We start from the raw sequence: 17,892 nt of genomic DNA on the forward strand, positions 1-17,892 counted from the left end.
GGAGGCCAACAGATACCGATGGTTATCTCCCCTGTCCACCAAGGAGTGGACGGAGCAGGAGGACAGGATTATTTGATGCCTGTTTAAAACAGGGTCTATAATTTCACTTTTTCAGAATTCAACTTTAAGAAGCCAAAGTGTTCTGAAGTTACAGCCGGCACCTCTTATACAAACCCCTGCCTTCAGCTTTCAGTGGAACACACACTTTAAAAGGATGTAATATATATTAACTAATAAAGTACATTTCCTGGGTTGTCTCTTTGTAGGAGGAGATGAAACTCATGTGATAAAAGGCCTCTGCTTTACTTCACATGGTTTGTGCTTGTGATGCAATCTCTTCCTCAAAAAACACATTATCATATCTGAATCATTTTATTGACTTCTTTAAAAGAGACCAGAGATAAATTGAGGAACCTGGTGGACGTAATACCTTAAAGTGATCACTGTAGACGGTGGAGAAGCAGAGAAACATCAGACACAGAGCAGGGACTTCATTCAGGTAAGATCTGGACTCTTTAGAATCCTTCAGTAGTCAACAGAGTTAATATTGTGATCTTTTCAGAAACGTCAGTGAAAGAATGAGAAGAGGAACAAAAAGCCATGAAAATGAATGTTACAGTAATGACATTTGTAATGCTTCTATCTTCTACTTTAATTTGGGATGATGTCCAGTGTGTGATTGTAAAGACAAAAAGTAAAGAATATATATCTATTTGCATATAAGCTCTGTATACTTAGAATGTTGTTCATAGCCTTTGACATATTCCTCTCCTCATTATTCATTTTCACATGGTCTGTTCTGTATGTTTGGACCCAACATGAAACTAATGAGGGGGAATTATGGGATGTTTTAATGGAGGAACATGTAGAAGCAGCTGGTTTGAGGTTTGAGTCTGATACAAACGATCTGTGTAGTTAAAAAGTTCAGTGAGGTATGGTGGTCATTTTAAATATAAAAAGATGGTGATGAATATTCCATCTCTCCTGGAGAGAGGACCAGCCAACCTTATTGTACAGAACACACTGATGTGTGTTATAGGGGTCACCTGTTTTAAATCTTAATGCAGAGTGATGAATGGAGTCGAGGCGTTTGAGGGTTGAGGAAGATGTGTTTCAACAGATTATTTCCCCGTAGTCCAAGACTGACATGAAAACAGCCTCCACAGCCCTCTTCCTCTCAGAGTCTGTCTGAAAGAGTACTGATGTGAATATTAAATGTGAGGTTTTTATCAATGCATAGATATTTAGATTCTGTGACTCTCTCAGTTCTGAATCCTGTTCTTGTAACTATACTTACATCATTCTGCTCTATTGTTCTGGCTCTGGAGAACAGCATCACTTTTATTTTGTCACATTAAGTACCAGCTTTAAGAAGGGATGTAACAGTATATCGAAAATTGGTAAAAATCGATACAAATAAGGGTGGATTAAAATGGATACAACTTAATTTGTATCGGGATTTAATTTTTAACCCTCTGTAAGCCCTTGCCCATTTTTGTCATTCGCAATATTGGCCTGTTGTGTTTGGTTTTTTTTTTCTAAGCTTGGGGCATGATATTAAAGACAGTGGAGTTTTTTGGGTCAATTTGCAAAATTTTTACATATATGATTTGGTAAGTCTAATGTCTTCCAGTTTACTCATTTACTCACGTTCGTGTCCTTAAGCCAAAAATGGCAGCCATTGAAACCCATTCAAATTTTTTTTTTTTTTATCCTGTAACTACTACATCAGAAAAAAATGTTCCAAGTTACTCATTGTTGTGAACCAAACCACAGGGACCTCAAATTTCGATTTTTACCATTGAACACCAGATAGCGCCAAATTCATGCTACTCTCCATTTGTCCACTAGGGGCACAAACCCTGCTCTAAAAAAAAAAATCGAGACTTTTTGATAAAAAACATGACTTTGTGAGTGGCAGGTCTCCACGAGCGCTTTTTTTCTCCACCCCTGGACTGATTCTGACCCGGTTTCGCTCCTGGCTGACACCTTACTGCGTTTAAATTATTATTATTCTCAATAAGAAGGAGAAAACTGGACCCTGTGAGTCTGAAATCTGATTCTGTTCAGTCGTCCTGTTGCAGTAAATCCACATGTTGTAGTCTGAGTCTTCACTCTGAGGGCCTGATCTACTAAGATCTCAAATAATGAGCGCTTTATTGCGTGTGCAAACTAAAACATTGCACGTGCTATTTCTGGGCGTGTTGCGGGTGATCTACTATGATTGCGTGCGCAAATGATAACAAGTGCAAAAGTGGAACGAACCGCCCTTAAATTAGGATTTTGCGTGTGCTAAATCAGCTGTCCCCATGGATAGATTTGGAGAGCAGAGTGGCCGTGAACGAAAAATGAAGTTTGAAGCCATGGAGTTGGAGGTTTTAGTGGAGGACGCAAATAAACACATCGGTGAACTCCAGCAGAGACATCTCAGCGTTTTTATCAGGCCTGTGAAAAGGTGAATGCTGTGAGAAAAAACAGAAGATCTGCCGATGAAATAAAAAGAATATGGCAAAATATCCGCAGAAGAAAAAAGGAAAAACTTAATAAACTTAATAAAATCTCTAATATTGGACACATTTAATCAGTTCAAAAGTCTGCCACTCTTGCTCTAGCTACTTAATTGGGAAGTCAATCGCAGTTTTGAAACAACCAGGGCCAGACAAGTTAGGCGTAACTTTGATGAAGACCGTCGCCTCACTGACGCAGAGAGCAACTTTTGGGTGAACATTTTTAATGCCTGTCTTGATATCATCATCCAGCAACTGTCCCAAAGATTCACCAGCTTAAATGGCTTAGTGAGCACCACAGTCTGGACATCGCCCCCAGCTTCCCTGACCAACTGCTTTATTTTAGAACCTCTTTCAGGGACCAGATACCAAAGCAAAAGTCTATTAGGGATCTGGCAAAAATGCTCATTGTCAACCACCCAGCAGTGAGGTTTGCACCCTCCTGTTATTTTTTACTCTTCCCGTCACTTCCAGCACAACTTCTGAGCGCTCATCCTCCAAGTTAAAACGAATTAAAAACCCATTGAGGAGCACGGTGGGACAGGAGAGACTGAGTATACTTGCCACATTGTTCATTGAGCAAGAGCAAAGAAAATGGACATACAGCGCACTGCGGACAAGTCTGCGGAGCTTAAGGCTCGTCCAAACAGTGGTGAGTAGGCCGAGTACTTCATATTGAGTTTTTGTGTGTATGTGAACATGTGAGCCGCTGTGCCAATTTGACTAAACTTTATATCTGTTGATACAGTGACCTACTGTGCTCTCATTATATGAAAAAGTTAAAGTGGGTGTCAGGATGATGCGGTCGCTATCCGTGGTGCTGAACTGCTTTGAATTTGTGTGGTTTTATTGTCTTTCTATCACAATAAAATGAAGTGTTACAAGGAGTTTCTCCACAGGAGATATGGCATGGCTCCTTTTTGTGACTGCCATGTGTGCGTAACACTGTGCCAGTTTGCACCTGCCTTTCAAATGTGCTAAATACAGACGCAAAAACAGCGCTCGCTATCTGCTTCAGGTTTGATAAATCACATTGCGTGTGCTAAATGATTACATTTGCATCTCCTCCTCCCAGTATTTTGCATGTTCTGATGATCTACATGTATTCTGCATATTCATGAAGGCAAACACGCTAAATGGATAGAGTGTGCTATTTTGCTCATTTGACAGACGCAATCCTCGGTGCACCCGCTTAGTATGTCAGCTTTGCACGTGTTTTATGCACGCAAACCTTTAGTAGATCGGGCCCTATGACTATGCGTCCACAGAGATTATTTATAAACCTGCTCCTCACGTTGATATTCAGTGTGTTAACATTTTGATCCCTAGCTGTTTAATACCCTCAGTAATATACACTGTATCGTGAAGGAACATTTGATTTAGGGGAAAAAAACACATTTGTCATTATTTTTGACATGGAAAACATTTTTTTAATGATGAAACTATAATTGATCATTAACATTTCCAAAGATTGATCACGGAAAATATTTGAAATTGACATCCCTAATTTAAAGAGATTGACCTTATTTGTTTAATATTTAATACTTTCATTTGGGAATTTTTCTTTTCCCATTTCTCTATAATTGTTCTGAAATTTTCCAACAAGGTATTTTTGTACGGTGATTTTAGTTTTTTTTTCAAGGTGCTGAAAAAAAGTGTGCAGTGGTTTTATTTTAGTAACAACACACCTTAAAAATGAAAAAGGATTACTTTGTTTACAAAGAAATATAAGAAAACAAATATATACCCCAACTGTCCATATCTGAGAACTGAAATAAAATAATAGTTATTTAAATTTTGAGTTCAATCCAGTTTTCTTGAAAATCGTTAGAGAATCGTGAGTGAATCGTATCGTGGACCAAAAATCGGGAATTCAAATCGAATCGTGGGTTGAGTGTGGAGTTACATCCCTAGCTTTAAGTCATCCAGGGTATCTTATAAATTGTCTCATAAATGACTGACTGCAAGTTGAACAGAATCATCAAAACAATACAGTGCAGTGTCATCAGCATATAGACTGTGGCTCAGTTGGTAGAGTCGGTCGTCTATCAACCAGAAGGTTGGCGGTTTGATCCCAGCTCCAGCAGTCACATGCCGAAGTGTCCTTGAGCAAGACACTGAACCCCAAATTGCTCCCTCTGTTGTTCAGAGGTGTGTGAATGTGAATGAATGAGATTAGCTAACACTGATGGTCCCTCACTACATAGCAGTCTCTACCATCAGTGAGTGAATGGGTATGAATGGGTGAATATGACAAGTAATGTAAAAGCGCTTTGAGTGGTCAAACAGACTAGAAAAGCGCTATATAAGTACAAGTCCATTTACCATTTACCATAGAAGAAGAAACAACATTGTTAATATAAATAGTAAACAAAACTGGACCTAAAATCGAGCCTTGAGGTACTCCCTTTGTGACTGCTGAAAAATCTGAAAAATGAACACAACTATATGCAGATTTCCAACTGCAGTCATAGCGCCACCCTGTGGGAATACGGACACCAACTTTTCCACACAGTGTCTGATCTAACAGGGTTGGTGTCGTTCCGTGAACACAGGTGATAACTCAGTCATGGCCCACCTGCTGTCCTTTATGGGGTGAGGAACCATATTTGGTAACTTCCACACACACCCAAAATGGCACCCCCCCCTACTTTACAGTGAGGTTGAGAGGCATGTGATTTACACCCAGCCAATCAGCAAAAATCACTCTACGTCACAGAATGCCCCAACGTGGAATTTGACCAATCAGCAGAATCCTGGAACACTAAAAACTTTCTTTATACTCTGAAGTTGGAAAAAGATGCATTACCGGCTCCGCCCACTTCAGTAAATAAGGTGCAACATCAAAACAAACCATGGTAAGTTGACAAAACTCAAGCATTTTATGCTACACTAGTTGTGCTAAGTGATGACACGTGTGTTGTTTGGGGACAAATTGGTGAAATAAGTGCAATTATGGCATGAAAAATGTAGGCATCATATTTGATCATACGCCCTGTTCAAGTAATAACTAGAGTTAGTATGATATATACATTTTGGGACATACGCCCTCCTTGTGTCAGAGTTGAGCGCACAAATGTAGTAAGAAACAGTTCAACAGAAACCTGAGGTGACGTGAAGTGCACCTATAGGTACTGATAAACTGATATATAATTGTAAAATAATTAATTCTTGCAGCCCTACTGATGATGAAATAATATAAATAAATAAAGAATACATTTTAATACAATTTCTGTTTTATTGTGTGTGTCTAAATGGTACGCAATGTCTGCACAGATGTTTTATGGCAAAAGGAAGGAGAATGTTGTTGTGCCAGCCCACCCTGCCATCAGTGACGATGATGAAGAGGACGATGATGATGATGTGACAGACCCTAACTTTGTCACACCCACCTGCAACCTGGATATTGCCCCCCACTCCATGTTCTATGTTATGTTCTCATGTTCTAATGTTGTTAAATAAATGTTCTTTTCACCCCGACATGATTTTTCTTGTATTTCTCATATACACTATTCTTTGATTTTTTTTTTACCACTACAGGGCAAGGAACTATATTTGGTAACTTCGTTGACCTCGATTTTCTACATGAAAATAAAACATTTTTAAAAATGTCACAAATGTTAAATAGTCTTGTTATGTCCTCCAATAACACTAGGGTTGAACTTTTGAATTTCAAAGTATTTCAATGAGTGCCCTTTAAAGGGTTAAAGCCAGTGTTAGACTGTTCTCTGTGCTAACATTTACACAAGCTGATAGTCTGGACCTGAACAGCTCTTCATATACATTCAGTAGTGACAGCACCACCCTCTGGTGATAAGTCACAGCTGCTGCACAACCAACAGCTGCTGCACACCAAAGTGCCAGGGCCTGTTCATCACCACCTGCAGCTTTATCTTGGATTATTTTTCTCAGCACATTAAGCAATAAATATTTTAAAAATGACAATAAACAGTGCAGACGCATTATTTTGAAGAGGTAAACTAAAAGCTTGTTGTGTTTGTGTACAGTACTATGCAGTATGAATATTAAAAAAGTTGGATCAGACTAAAATAGGAATCATCCAGAAAAAGAAACTTGACCTGTCTCAGTGTGAAAAATGTAAGCTGTATATTCTTAGCTCCATGTGGGATTCAAACCCCAGACTCCACCTTTATAGCCCGTGTTATTTGGAACCTTTTAAACCTCCTTTTGTATTTTTTTCAAATATTGAACACAAATAATATTTCTAAAGAAAACATTTTGTAAAGTGAAAAAGGAAAGCCTTGGCCACAAGAACCATTAATACAAATAGAATAAAATAAAAAAGTTAAAATTAATGAAATAATAAAGCAACATTTAAATCAATATAATTGCAAAAGTAATTAATAAAATTGTTAAACCCTACATAAAAGGAGACACGTCCACATAGAGCTGAGTGTCATCAGGAGACACGTCCACATAGAGCTGAGTGTCATCAGGAGACACGTCCACACAGAGCTGAGTGTCATCAGGAGACACGTCCGCATAGAGCTGAGTGTCATCAGGAGACACGTCCGCATAGAGCTGAGTGTCATCAGGAGACACGTCCGCATAGAGCTGAGTGTCATCAGGAGACACGTCCGCATAGAGCTGAGTGTCATCAGGAGACACGTCCACATAGAGCTGAGTGTCATCAGGAGACATGTCCACATAGAGCTGAGTGTCATCATCAGGAGACATGGGGCCACATAGAGCTGAGTGTCATCATCAGGAGACATGGGGCCACATAGAGCTGAGTGTCATCATCAGGAGACACGGGGCCACATAGAGCTGAGTGTCATCATCAGGAGACACGGGGCCACATAGAGCTGAGTGTCATCATCAGGAGACATGGCCACATAGAGCTGAGTGTCATCAGGAGACACGTCCGCATAGAGCTGAGTGTCATCAGGAGACACGTCCGCATAGAGCTGAGTGTCATCAGGAGACACGTCCACATAGAGCTGAGTGTCATCAGGAGACATGTCCACATAGAGCTGAGTGTCATCAGGAGACATGGCCACATAGAGCTGAGTGTCATCATCAGGAGACATGGGGCCACATAGAGCTGAGTGTCATCATCAGGAGACATGGGGCCACATAGAGCTGAGTGTCATCATCAGGAGACATGGGGCCACATAGAGCTGAGTGTCATCATCAGGAGACATGGCCACATAGAGCTGAGTGTCATCAGGAGACACGTCCACATAGAGCTGAGTGTCATCAGGAGACACGTCCACATAGAGCTGACTGTCATCAGGAGACACGTCCACATAGAGCTGACTGTCATCAGGAGACACGTCCACATAGAGCTGAGTGTCATCAGGAGACATGTCCACATAGAGCTGAGTGTCATCAGGAGACACGTCCGCATAGAGCTGAGTGTCATCAGGAGACACGTCCACATAGAGCTGAGTGTCATCAGGAGACACGTCCACATAAAGCTGAGTGTCATCAGGAGACACGTCCGCATAGAGCTGAGTGTCATCAGGAGACACGTCCGCATAGAGCTGAGTGTCATCAGGAGACATGTCCACATAGAGCTGAGTGTCATCAGGAGACATGTCCACATAGAGCTGAGTGTCATCAGGAGACATGTCCACATAGAGCTGAGTGTCATCAGGAGACACGTCCACATAGAGCTGAGTGTCATCAGGAGACACATCCACATAGAGCTGAGTGTCATCAGGAGACACGTCCACATAGAGCTGAGTGTCATCATGAGACATGTCCACATAGAGCTGAGTGTCATCAGGAGACACGTCCACACAGAGCTGAGTCTCATCAGGAGACACGTCCACATAGAGCTGAGTGTCATCATGAGACATGTCCACATAGAGCTGAGTCTCATCAGGAGACACGTCCACATAGAGCTGAGTGTCATCAGGAGACACGTCCACATAGAGCTGAGTGTCATCAGGAGACATGTCCACATAGAGCTGAGTGTCATCAGGAGACACGTCCACACAGAGCTGAGTCTCATCAGGAGACACGTCCACATAGAGCTGAGTGTCATCAGGAGACACGTCCACATAGAGCTGAGTGTCATCAGGAGACACGAGTGTCATCAGGAGACACGTCCGCATAGAGCTGAGTGTCATCAGGAGACATGTCCACATAGAGCTGAGTGTCATCAGGAGACACGTCCACATAAAGCTGAGTGTCATCAGGAGACACGTCCGCATAGAGCTGAGTGTCATCAGGAGACACGTCCACATAGAGCTGAGTGTCATCAGGAGACACGTCCACATAGAGCTGAGTGTCATCAGGAGACACGTCCACATAGAGCTGAGTGTCATCATGAGACATGTCCACATAGAGCTGAGTGTCATCAGGAGACACGTCCACACAGAGCTGAGTCTCATCAGGAGACACGTCCACATAGAGCTGAGTGTCATCAGGAGACACATCCACATAGAGCTGAGTGTCATCAGGAGACACGAGTGTCATCAGGAGACACGTCCGCATAGAGCTGAGTGTCATCAGGAGACACGTCCACATAGAGCTGAGTGTCATCAGGAGACACGTCCGCATAGAGCTGAGTGTCATCAGGAGACATGTCCACATAGAGCTGAGTGTCATCAGGAGACATGTCCACATAAAGCTGAGTGTCATCAGGAGACACGTCCACATAGAGCTGAGTGTCATCATGAGACATGTCCACATAGAGCTGAGTGTCATCAGGAGACACGTCCACATAGAGCTGAGTGTCATCAGGAGACACGTCCACATAGAGCTGAGTGTCATCAGGAGACACGTCCACATAGAGCTGAGTGTCATCAGGAGACACGTCCACATAGAGCTGAGTGTCATCAGGAGACACGTCCACATAAAGCTGAGTGTCATCAGGAGACACGTCCACATAGAGCTGAGTGTCATCAGGAGACACGTCCACATAGAGCTGAGTGTCATTAGGAGACACGTCCACATAGAGCTGAGTGTCATCAGGAGACACGTCCACATAGAGCTGAGTGTCATCAGGAGACACGTCCACATAGAGCTGAGTGTCATCAGGAGACACGTCCACACAGAGCTGAGTCTCATCAGGAGACACGTCCACACAGAGCTGAGTCTCATCAGGAGACACGTCCACATAGAGCTGAGTGTCATCAGGAGACACGTCCACATAGAGCTGAGTGTCATCAGGAGACACGAGTGTCATCAGGAGACACGTCCGCATAGAGCTGAGTGTCATCAGGAGACATGTCCACATAGAGCTGAGTGTCATCAGGAGACACGTCCACATAAAGCTGAGTGTCATCAGGAGACACGTCCGCATAGAGCTGAGTGTCATCAGGAGACACGTCCACATAGAGCTGAGTGTCATCAGGAGACACGTCCACATAGAGCTGAGTGTCATCAGGAGACACGTCCACATAGAGCTGAGTGTCATCATGAGACATGTCCACATAGAGCTGAGTGTCATCAGGAGACACGTCCACACAGAGCTGAGTCTCATCAGGAGACACGTCCACATAGAGCTGAGTGTCATCAGGAGACACATCCACATAGAGCTGAGTGTCATCAGGAGACACGAGTGTCATCAGGAGACACGTCCGCATAGAGCTGAGTGTCATCAGGAGACACGTCCACATAGAGCTGAGTGTCATCAGGAGACACGTCCGCATAGAGCTGAGTGTCATCAGGAGACATGTCCACATAGAGCTGAGTGTCATCAGGAGACATGTCCACATAAAGCTGAGTGTCATCAGGAGACACGTCCACATAGAGCTGAGTGTCATCATAAGACATGTCCACATAGAGCTGAGTGTCATCAGGAGACACGTCCACATAGAGCTGAGTGTCATCAGGAGACACGTCCACATAGAGCTGAGTGTCATCAGGAGACACGTCCACATAGAGCTGAGTGTCATCAGGAGACACGTCCACATAAAGCTGAGTGTCATCAGGAGACACGTCCACATAGAGCTGAGTGTCATCAGGAGACACGTCCGCATAGAGCTGAGTGTCATCAGGAGACACGTCCACACAGAGCTGAGTGTCATCAGGAGACACGTCCACATAGAGCTGAGTGTCATCAGGAGACACGTCCACATAGAGCTGAGTGTCATCAGGAGACACGTCCACATAGAGCTGAGTGTCATCAGGAGACACGTCCACATAGAGCTGAGTGTCATCAGGAGACACGTCCACATAGAGCTGAGTGTCATCAGGAGACACGTCCACATAGAGCTGAGTGTCATCAGGAGACACGTCCACACAGAGCTGAGTGTCATCAGGAGACACGTCCACATAGAGCTGAGTGTCATCAGGAGACACGTCCACATAGAGCTGAGTGTCATCAGGAGACACGTCCACATAGAGCTGAGTGTCATCAGGAGACACGTCCACATAGAGCTGAGTGTCATCAGGAGACACGTCCACATAGAGCTGAGTGTCATCAGGAGACATGTCCACATAGAGCTGAGTGTCATCAGGAGACACGTCCACACAGAGCTGAGTCTCATCAGGAGACACGTCCACATAGAGCTGAGTGTCATCAGGAGACACGTCCACATAGAGCTGAGTGTCATCAGGAGACACGTCCACATAGAGCTGAGTGTCATCAGGAGACATGTCCACATAGAGCTGAGTGTCATCAGGAGACATGTCCACATAAAGCTGAGTGTCATCAGGAGACACGTCCACATAGAGCTGAGTGTCATCATGAGACATGTCCACATAGAGCTGAGTGTCATCAGGAGACACGTCCACATAGAGCTGAGTGTCATCAGGAGACACGTCCACATAGAGCTGAGTGTCATCAGGAGACACGTCCACATAGAGCTGAGTGTCATCAGGAGACACGTCCACATAGAGCTGAGTGTCATCAGGAGACACGTCCACATAGAGCTGAGTGTCATCAGGAGACACGTCCACATAGAGCTGAGTGTCATCAGGAGACACATCCACATAAAGCTGAGTGTCATCAGGAGACACGTCCACATAAAGCTGAGTGTCATCAGGAGACACGTCCACATAGAGCTGAGTGTCATCAGGAGACACGTCCACATAGAGCTGAGTGTCATCAGGAGACACGTCCACATAGAGCTGAGTGTCATCAGCGTAGCTGTGGATATCTATGCCATGTCTCCTGATGACACTGCCCAGGGGAAGCATGTACACGTTAAAAAGTAGGGGTCCTAAAGTTGATCCTTGTGGTACCCCACAGTTAACCTCATGATGTTTGGAGTTTTGATTATTGATTGTTACATACAAATTTCTGTTAGAGAGGTAGGATGTGAACCATTTAAAAACACTACCGGACAGGCCAACATGCTCACTTAATCTGTTTTAAAGGATTTGATGGTCAACAGTATCAAAAGCAGCACTGAGGTCAAGTAGCACCAGGACTGTAGGTTTGTTGTTGTCAAGTTTTTTTCTGATGTCATCTACTACTTTTAGTAAGGCGGTCTCTGTGCTGTGATGTGTTCTAAAACCTGACTGAAACATTTCAAATTTGGTATTTGAGTTTAAAAAGGTATTTAACTGAATAAAAACAAGTTTCTCTTAAATCTTATTTAAAAATGGGAGATTTGAAATTGGTCTAAAATTGCTAGTTGATAAAATGTCTAAGTTCCCTTTCTTTAAAAGAGGTTTGACTAAAGCGGTTTTAAAATCATTGGGGAAGACAGCCAGCTGTAGAGAGTAGTTTACTATGGTGAGTATGTCTTCAGATACAGAATTAAAAACAGTTTTAAAGAGAGAGGTAGGGATGGGATCAAGGGAACATGTGGAGGGTTTCAGTTCTGTTACTACTTTTCTCCGTGTGTCACCATCAACCAGGTCAAAACAGCCGTACTTGTCATCACATGGCACATGTGGTACAGGTAAAAGTGCAGTGTGCATGTTTTGTTGGCAGATACCAGACCTAATGTTGAGTACTTTCTCCCTGAAGCAGCCAGCAAACTCTTCACATTTGGAACCTGAAAGCTGAGCACTGTTGTTGACTGTGGGGTGTAAGAGTGAATCAATGATACGTTAAAAGAAGTCTGGGGTTGTGGATGTTGGTGTTTATGAGGTTTGAGAAGTATGCTTGTCGTGATGTTCGAATTACTTTATTGTAGTTTTGAAATTTTTCAGTAAATATGTTTTGATGTATAGTGAGTTTTGTTTTTCTCCATCTGCACTCAGCAGTTCTACACTCTCTCTTGAGGTTCATTGTGTGGTCATTTTCCCATGGCACCTTTTTTGTGGTCGTTTTCTTGGTTTTAATTGGAGCAGTTGCATCAAGCACTGTTTTCATTTCACTATTAAAATCCTTGACTAAGTCATCACAGGCTGACGGTCACAGGCTGATTTTTGTAGTTCGATATTTGTGATGTGAGAGCTGTGGCTTCTTCAGGGGGGGGGGGGGGAGCGTTTTCTGACTATGTTCTGTGCAATTTGGTAGGCAGTGATTAAAACTGTTCAAAGTCCTGGTCCCTGTGGAGGTGGTGGCGGATAGGAAAATTACTGCCAAGCTGTCGTCTTTGATGAACATTTTATTTCTATGTATATTCTTGTTAAATTCTTGTACTGTACACCTTCTTGTTTGCTGCTGTAACTCCATGAATTCCCCCGTTGGGGGATGAATAAAGGAGTATCTTATCTTAAAACCCATACATTCTAACAATTCTAAAAACTCTTTGGCTCTGGTATCTGCCAGATTGTCGACATGTATAGTTGTTAAAATCACCAGTTAAGATACAGGCATTATGGGTAGTGTGAATGACTGACAGTAGTTCTGAGAATTCTCTTAAAAACAGGGGTACAGATCATTTAGGAGCTCTGTATACAGTCACAGCAAGGAAGTTAGGGTTGGCGTTAAAAAAGCTTGCATTATATTCGAATGCATTAAAGCTTCCCAAATCCACATCTCTTACCTTCATTGTTTCTTTAAAAATTGAGGCTGTGCCTCCACCCCTCTTTCCTTCTCTAAAGCAAAAAGAAAAGGTGTAGCTGGGTGGACAGGCCTCTAGCAGTGTGGCAGGTGCATCTGTGCCCAGCCAAGTCTTGGTTAGAAAAAGACAGTCCAGTTTGTAATCACTGATGAGTTCATTTATACAGAGAGATTTTTCTGTTAATGCCCTGATGATTAAAAAGTGCCATGTTGATTTCTGTCTGAGTTGGAGATGAAGAGGAGTGCTTGTTTATGTGTACTGTAATAAGGTTGTTCTTGTTTGGTCCTTTTGTAGTTCTTTTGACAGTATTGTAGCGAGCAGAGATGATGGCTTTAATGAAATCAACAGAGTGAGGTGAGGTAGTGTGAGTGATTCTAACAGATGGGACAACTCCTGTGATTGTTGTTACGGGGGTTGGACATGTATGGACACTATTGAACCAGTAGGTGGGGCTACAACATGAAGGACAATGTTTTTGATGGTCAGCGGGAGTGAGGGGAGGAGGTCCAGCAGATTGTCCAGGACGGGGACCGTAGCTCCAGGAAAGCACTGAGTGATGGCGTTAAAGAAGTGGATGTCCCTTATTATGGAGTCGCTGATAATTAGAGTTGTTGGGGGAATGAGAGGACGTGGGGGCGATGATTGGGAGCTGTTGGGACTGGAGGACAGAGACAGGGACGGCGGTTGTGATTGTGGGCACAGCCCAGGTGAACAAGAGCGAAGAAGCCCCGTCTGAGGGAGATCCACGGAACATCTGATCACGGCCTCCTTCAGCATCTTACGGCGCCTCATCCTGGTTGAAGCAGTTTGAGTAGCCCAGTTTGCACTGAACACCCGTGGAGGAGAAGCAGCTCGACTTCAGGGGAAGCCACGGCCGGAGTCGGGTCTATCGGCGGCGGCAGTGACAGAGCACAGCCAGATGAGCGACTGGCGGAAATGCCCTGCAGAGCCGTGGTGAAGTTTGGCAGAGAATGGCTGGAAATGGGCCGACATTCTGGCCCACGACAGGCTTTGAGGGGGAGAGCAAGGAGGCACTAGTCTCCTCTGGTTTCCCACTCACGGCGGTCAGCCATGAGTGGGAAACCAGAGGAGGGAACTCGTCCAGTTTAAATATATCATACCTGTTCGACAGCTGGATCACATGAGAGTCAGGATACCGCACAGGAGATGAAATGCTGTGTTTAGTGACGACCATGTTATTCATGTTACTGCACTATGCTTTTTACTAACTGTTATTTTTCCTGATCTCTATAACTTTAGATTACACTGAAGAATGGAAGCAGGCTTCAATAACACCACCTACAACACAGACAACAATGACAGAAACCTCACAGGACTTCAGGATGACGTAGGAATGTATTACATAGAATATGTTGTGATGTGCATTGTCATCAGTATCGGCCTTCCTCTGGTGCTCGTGACCATCTATGCTCTTTCCTCTCTGGTATGTACTTTGTGACTTTATTTACTGTCTGTGTCATGTTTCTGTGGAACTGTGTGCTTGTCTGTAGAGGATCTGGATCTGGGTTTGGTGCAAGCTTTGATATCAACCCAAAGATGATGTGAGTTTATACACATGCAGAATGCTTCTGCTTACACTGTAGAGGAAGAAACAGCAAAACACACTAAACTTGGTCAGTAAGTTTGATTAAAAAAGGTCAAAGGAGTGTTCTATTCTGTCAGCGTTCATGGTCGTCAGAGGATGAAGCCAACCTACTTTTTATTTCATGACTTTTGGGCAAAGAATAAGTAAAACATAGTCTATTCCATCAGTTCTCAACATTTGTGTTTTAAAAACTAGAATAAAAACTATGGAGAAGTGTTACACTTTGTGAGTATTCATGGTCTCCAGAGGCTGACTTTCCCTCACCATTACAGATACTCTTAAATTAACCAGAGATGGACTTTTTGTGAAATGTCTGAAGTGTCTATAGATATATATAGTTAGTTCAGTGTAATACATAGTTCACATAAAACATAATTCACTAGTGAAAAATCATCTTCTCCATTAGTTTCAGGATAGTCCCTGAAATGTGTGTAAAGTTATAGAGGTACAGCTTCTGAATGCAAACATGACACAACCCACACTTCAGCCTTGTGCTCCTGTTTGACTGGGTCAGAGTGCCTCCCCATGAGAGCATGAAACACAGGTCAAAGTCTGAATACAGTGAAATGCCAGGATGTCATGAGAGTCATAGTTTGATGAATCATGGCTGTTACTGCAGAGAGTGATGTTTACTTCTACCTCTATTCTTCTGCAGGTACGCCAGGGTCAAGTTGCTCCGATATACGTCATCAACCTTCTCATTTCAGACATCATTCAGCTCTGCTGCATGATCGCATTTTTGTCAAATCATTTGACTCTCATGGCTGTGAATGTCTACAGCTGTGGTCTACTGTCGAGTGTTGGCTTCATGGTGTGCATCTCACTGGAAAGGTAAGGTCTGTTTAAAGCCGTGTGTAGTGCTACAGTGTCTGATAATCATGTTTCTGAATGTTCCTGCACCTCCTCAAAGACAGTGTGTCCCTCTGGTTTTGCAGGTACCTGGTCATCGTCCACCCACTGTGGTACCGATTCAAACGAACCATCAAGATCTCTATAGCGGTCTGTGCCGTGGTCTGGGCCTTCCCTCTTGTTTATTTCCTTATTGTGTTTCCTTGGGTTACTTATACGGTTGGTGTAATAGTACTCCCCATTATCCTCATCATCCCCTTCCCACTGTTCATCTTCTTCCTGGTCAGGACCCTCAGAGCCCTCTCTTCTTCCGCCTCAGTCCGCTCTGATGAGAAACGACGAATAGTTGGAACTTTGGTGGTGGTGCTGCTCATTTACACGCTGCTGTTCCTGCCCATCATTATTAGGTTCCTGTTACAGGCGACTGGCTTTTACTCTTCAATGTTTCTCTACACGTCCGGTATATTTGTTAGACTGAGTCCTCTGGCAGACTTGCTCCTGTATATCTTCATCAGAAAGCAGACCATGGGCAACTGTCTGCTCTCTGTGTGTGGTTGCATAAAGGAGAGCAATGATCCCACCACATCAGCAGTGACTGTTGACGACATTTAGACAGAAAGCTTTAAGGAGGCAGAGAGAGAGAAGAGAAAACAGAGCAAATGTACTCTAGAATCATAGTATATCCAAAATGTACATCCTTGTCTATCCAAAACCTTTAGCGTGTGCATGAAGAAGGACCATGTTTGTCATGTTGTTAATCATCTTTGAAAACGTGAAAACTAGCTACACACACTTGTGGATCTTTAATAAGTATATCTTTTACTTCTGCAGCAACCAGAACTTAGCTTCATGACTCCTCCCACTCCAGGAGTCGGTTAACAGACGCAGTGATACAGCTGCTAGGCAATTCTGATTACTACTGATAGTTAGCAGAAGAAAAGCGCTAGGCTAATGTAACTTTCCATCTCTATCCATTTCAACTTGAGAAGGCATTTGACAGAGTAGAGTGAGGCTTTCTGATAAAGGTCTGGGAAAACCTGGTTTGGGGCAGAATTGATCAAATGGGTTAAAGTGGTCTACACAGGGCCGAGAGCATCAGTGCTCAACAACGGACAAACGTCCCCCTTTCTTCAACTCATACGCTTCCATCTTCAAATGTTCTTCATGGCACAGAAATAAATCACATGATGAATTATGTGTAAATGTGTGTTTTCTTTCAAGTGCAGACACAAAAGTGAAATAAATCCAGTAACCTCTACAAAACTACACATGGACTGTGCAGAGGCTACTTGTACACTGCAAAAAGGGTAACTGAAATATACTTGATACAAAAACTACTTGAAAACAAACTTCCTACAGAACAGTTAGAAGTGAAATATACTGAATATAAGCAAAGAACATCTCATTGATTTATTTAGTATATTTAATTTGAGCAAATGAAGGCCTGGGGACAAAAAAGACAACACTAGTTTAAGTATAAAATGACTCACTATTAGAAGACTATGAATACTCTGTTTCTTGATATAAACTGGCTCATCTTAAAATAAACCCTAATCCATCTTCAAACTAAAACTAGAATCTTTAAACCAGTCCTTATTCTTAGAATATACCTCTGAAATGTTTCTACAGAAACCACAACAGCCAGCTGGATTACTGGCAACCTTTAATAAACGTCAGGATTAACAACATATAACATCAAGAACAGTATTAATAGTGACTCAGGGCTGATGCATACTTCAAGACATTTAAAACAGTCTTTAGAGCCAAACCAAAACAATATATTACCATTTTGCACAGCAGGACTATGAGCAATCAATAAGATACAAGCTGCTGTAAATGCCTTAGGTTGGAATGTGAAGACAATCCACAAAAATATCAAATATAAATCTAAATTTGAGACTTCTAGAAAGTAAACAGATCTTTTAAGGGTCTGCAGGAACCTGGGTGAGCTGTTTCAGCAAATAACTAAAGAGACTGACTGTGCCAGCTACTACAGTTTTTCTTCAGACACAAACCAAGTGCAAAGAAAAACAAGAAGAACAGACCTGAC

The 17,892-nt window shown here is 43.0% G+C and overlaps 1 protein-coding gene across 1 annotated transcript; it reads left to right on the top strand.

The window, feature by feature from the left end:
- Positions 1–403: 403 nt before the first annotated feature.
- LOC117811252 (G-protein coupled receptor 4-like) lies at positions 404–17,045 on the top strand. Its single transcript, XM_034681423.1, has 4 exons — positions 404–499; positions 14,648–14,831; positions 15,649–15,824; positions 15,929–17,045. The coding sequence occupies exons 2-4, from the start codon at positions 14,661–14,663 to the stop codon at positions 16,452–16,454; spliced, it is 873 nt and encodes a 290-aa protein (XP_034537314.1). The 5' UTR covers positions 404–499; positions 14,648–14,660; the 3' UTR covers positions 16,455–17,045.
- The last annotated feature ends 847 nt before the right edge of the window (positions 17,046–17,892 follow it).

Source organism: Notolabrus celidotus, chromosome 4 (assembly GCF_009762535.1).
Source record: "Notolabrus celidotus isolate fNotCel1 chromosome 4, fNotCel1.pri, whole genome shotgun sequence".
Classification (NCBI taxonomy): domain Eukaryota; kingdom Metazoa; phylum Chordata; class Actinopteri; order Labriformes; family Labridae; genus Notolabrus; species Notolabrus celidotus.

Bases quoted from the DNA above. Each gene is read 5' to 3' on its own strand.
- LOC117811252 (XM_034681423.1), top strand. From the start codon at position 14,661: ATGGAAGCAGGCTTCAATAACACCACCTACAACACAGACAACAATGAC. The intron at 14,832-15,648 runs GTATGTACTTTG...ATTCTTCTGCAG, and splicing joins TCTATGCTCTTTCCTCTCTG to GTACGCCAGGGTCAAGTTGC. The intron at 15,825-15,928 runs GTAAGGTCTGTT...CTGGTTTTGCAG, and splicing joins GTGTGCATCTCACTGGAAAG to GTACCTGGTCATCGTCCACC.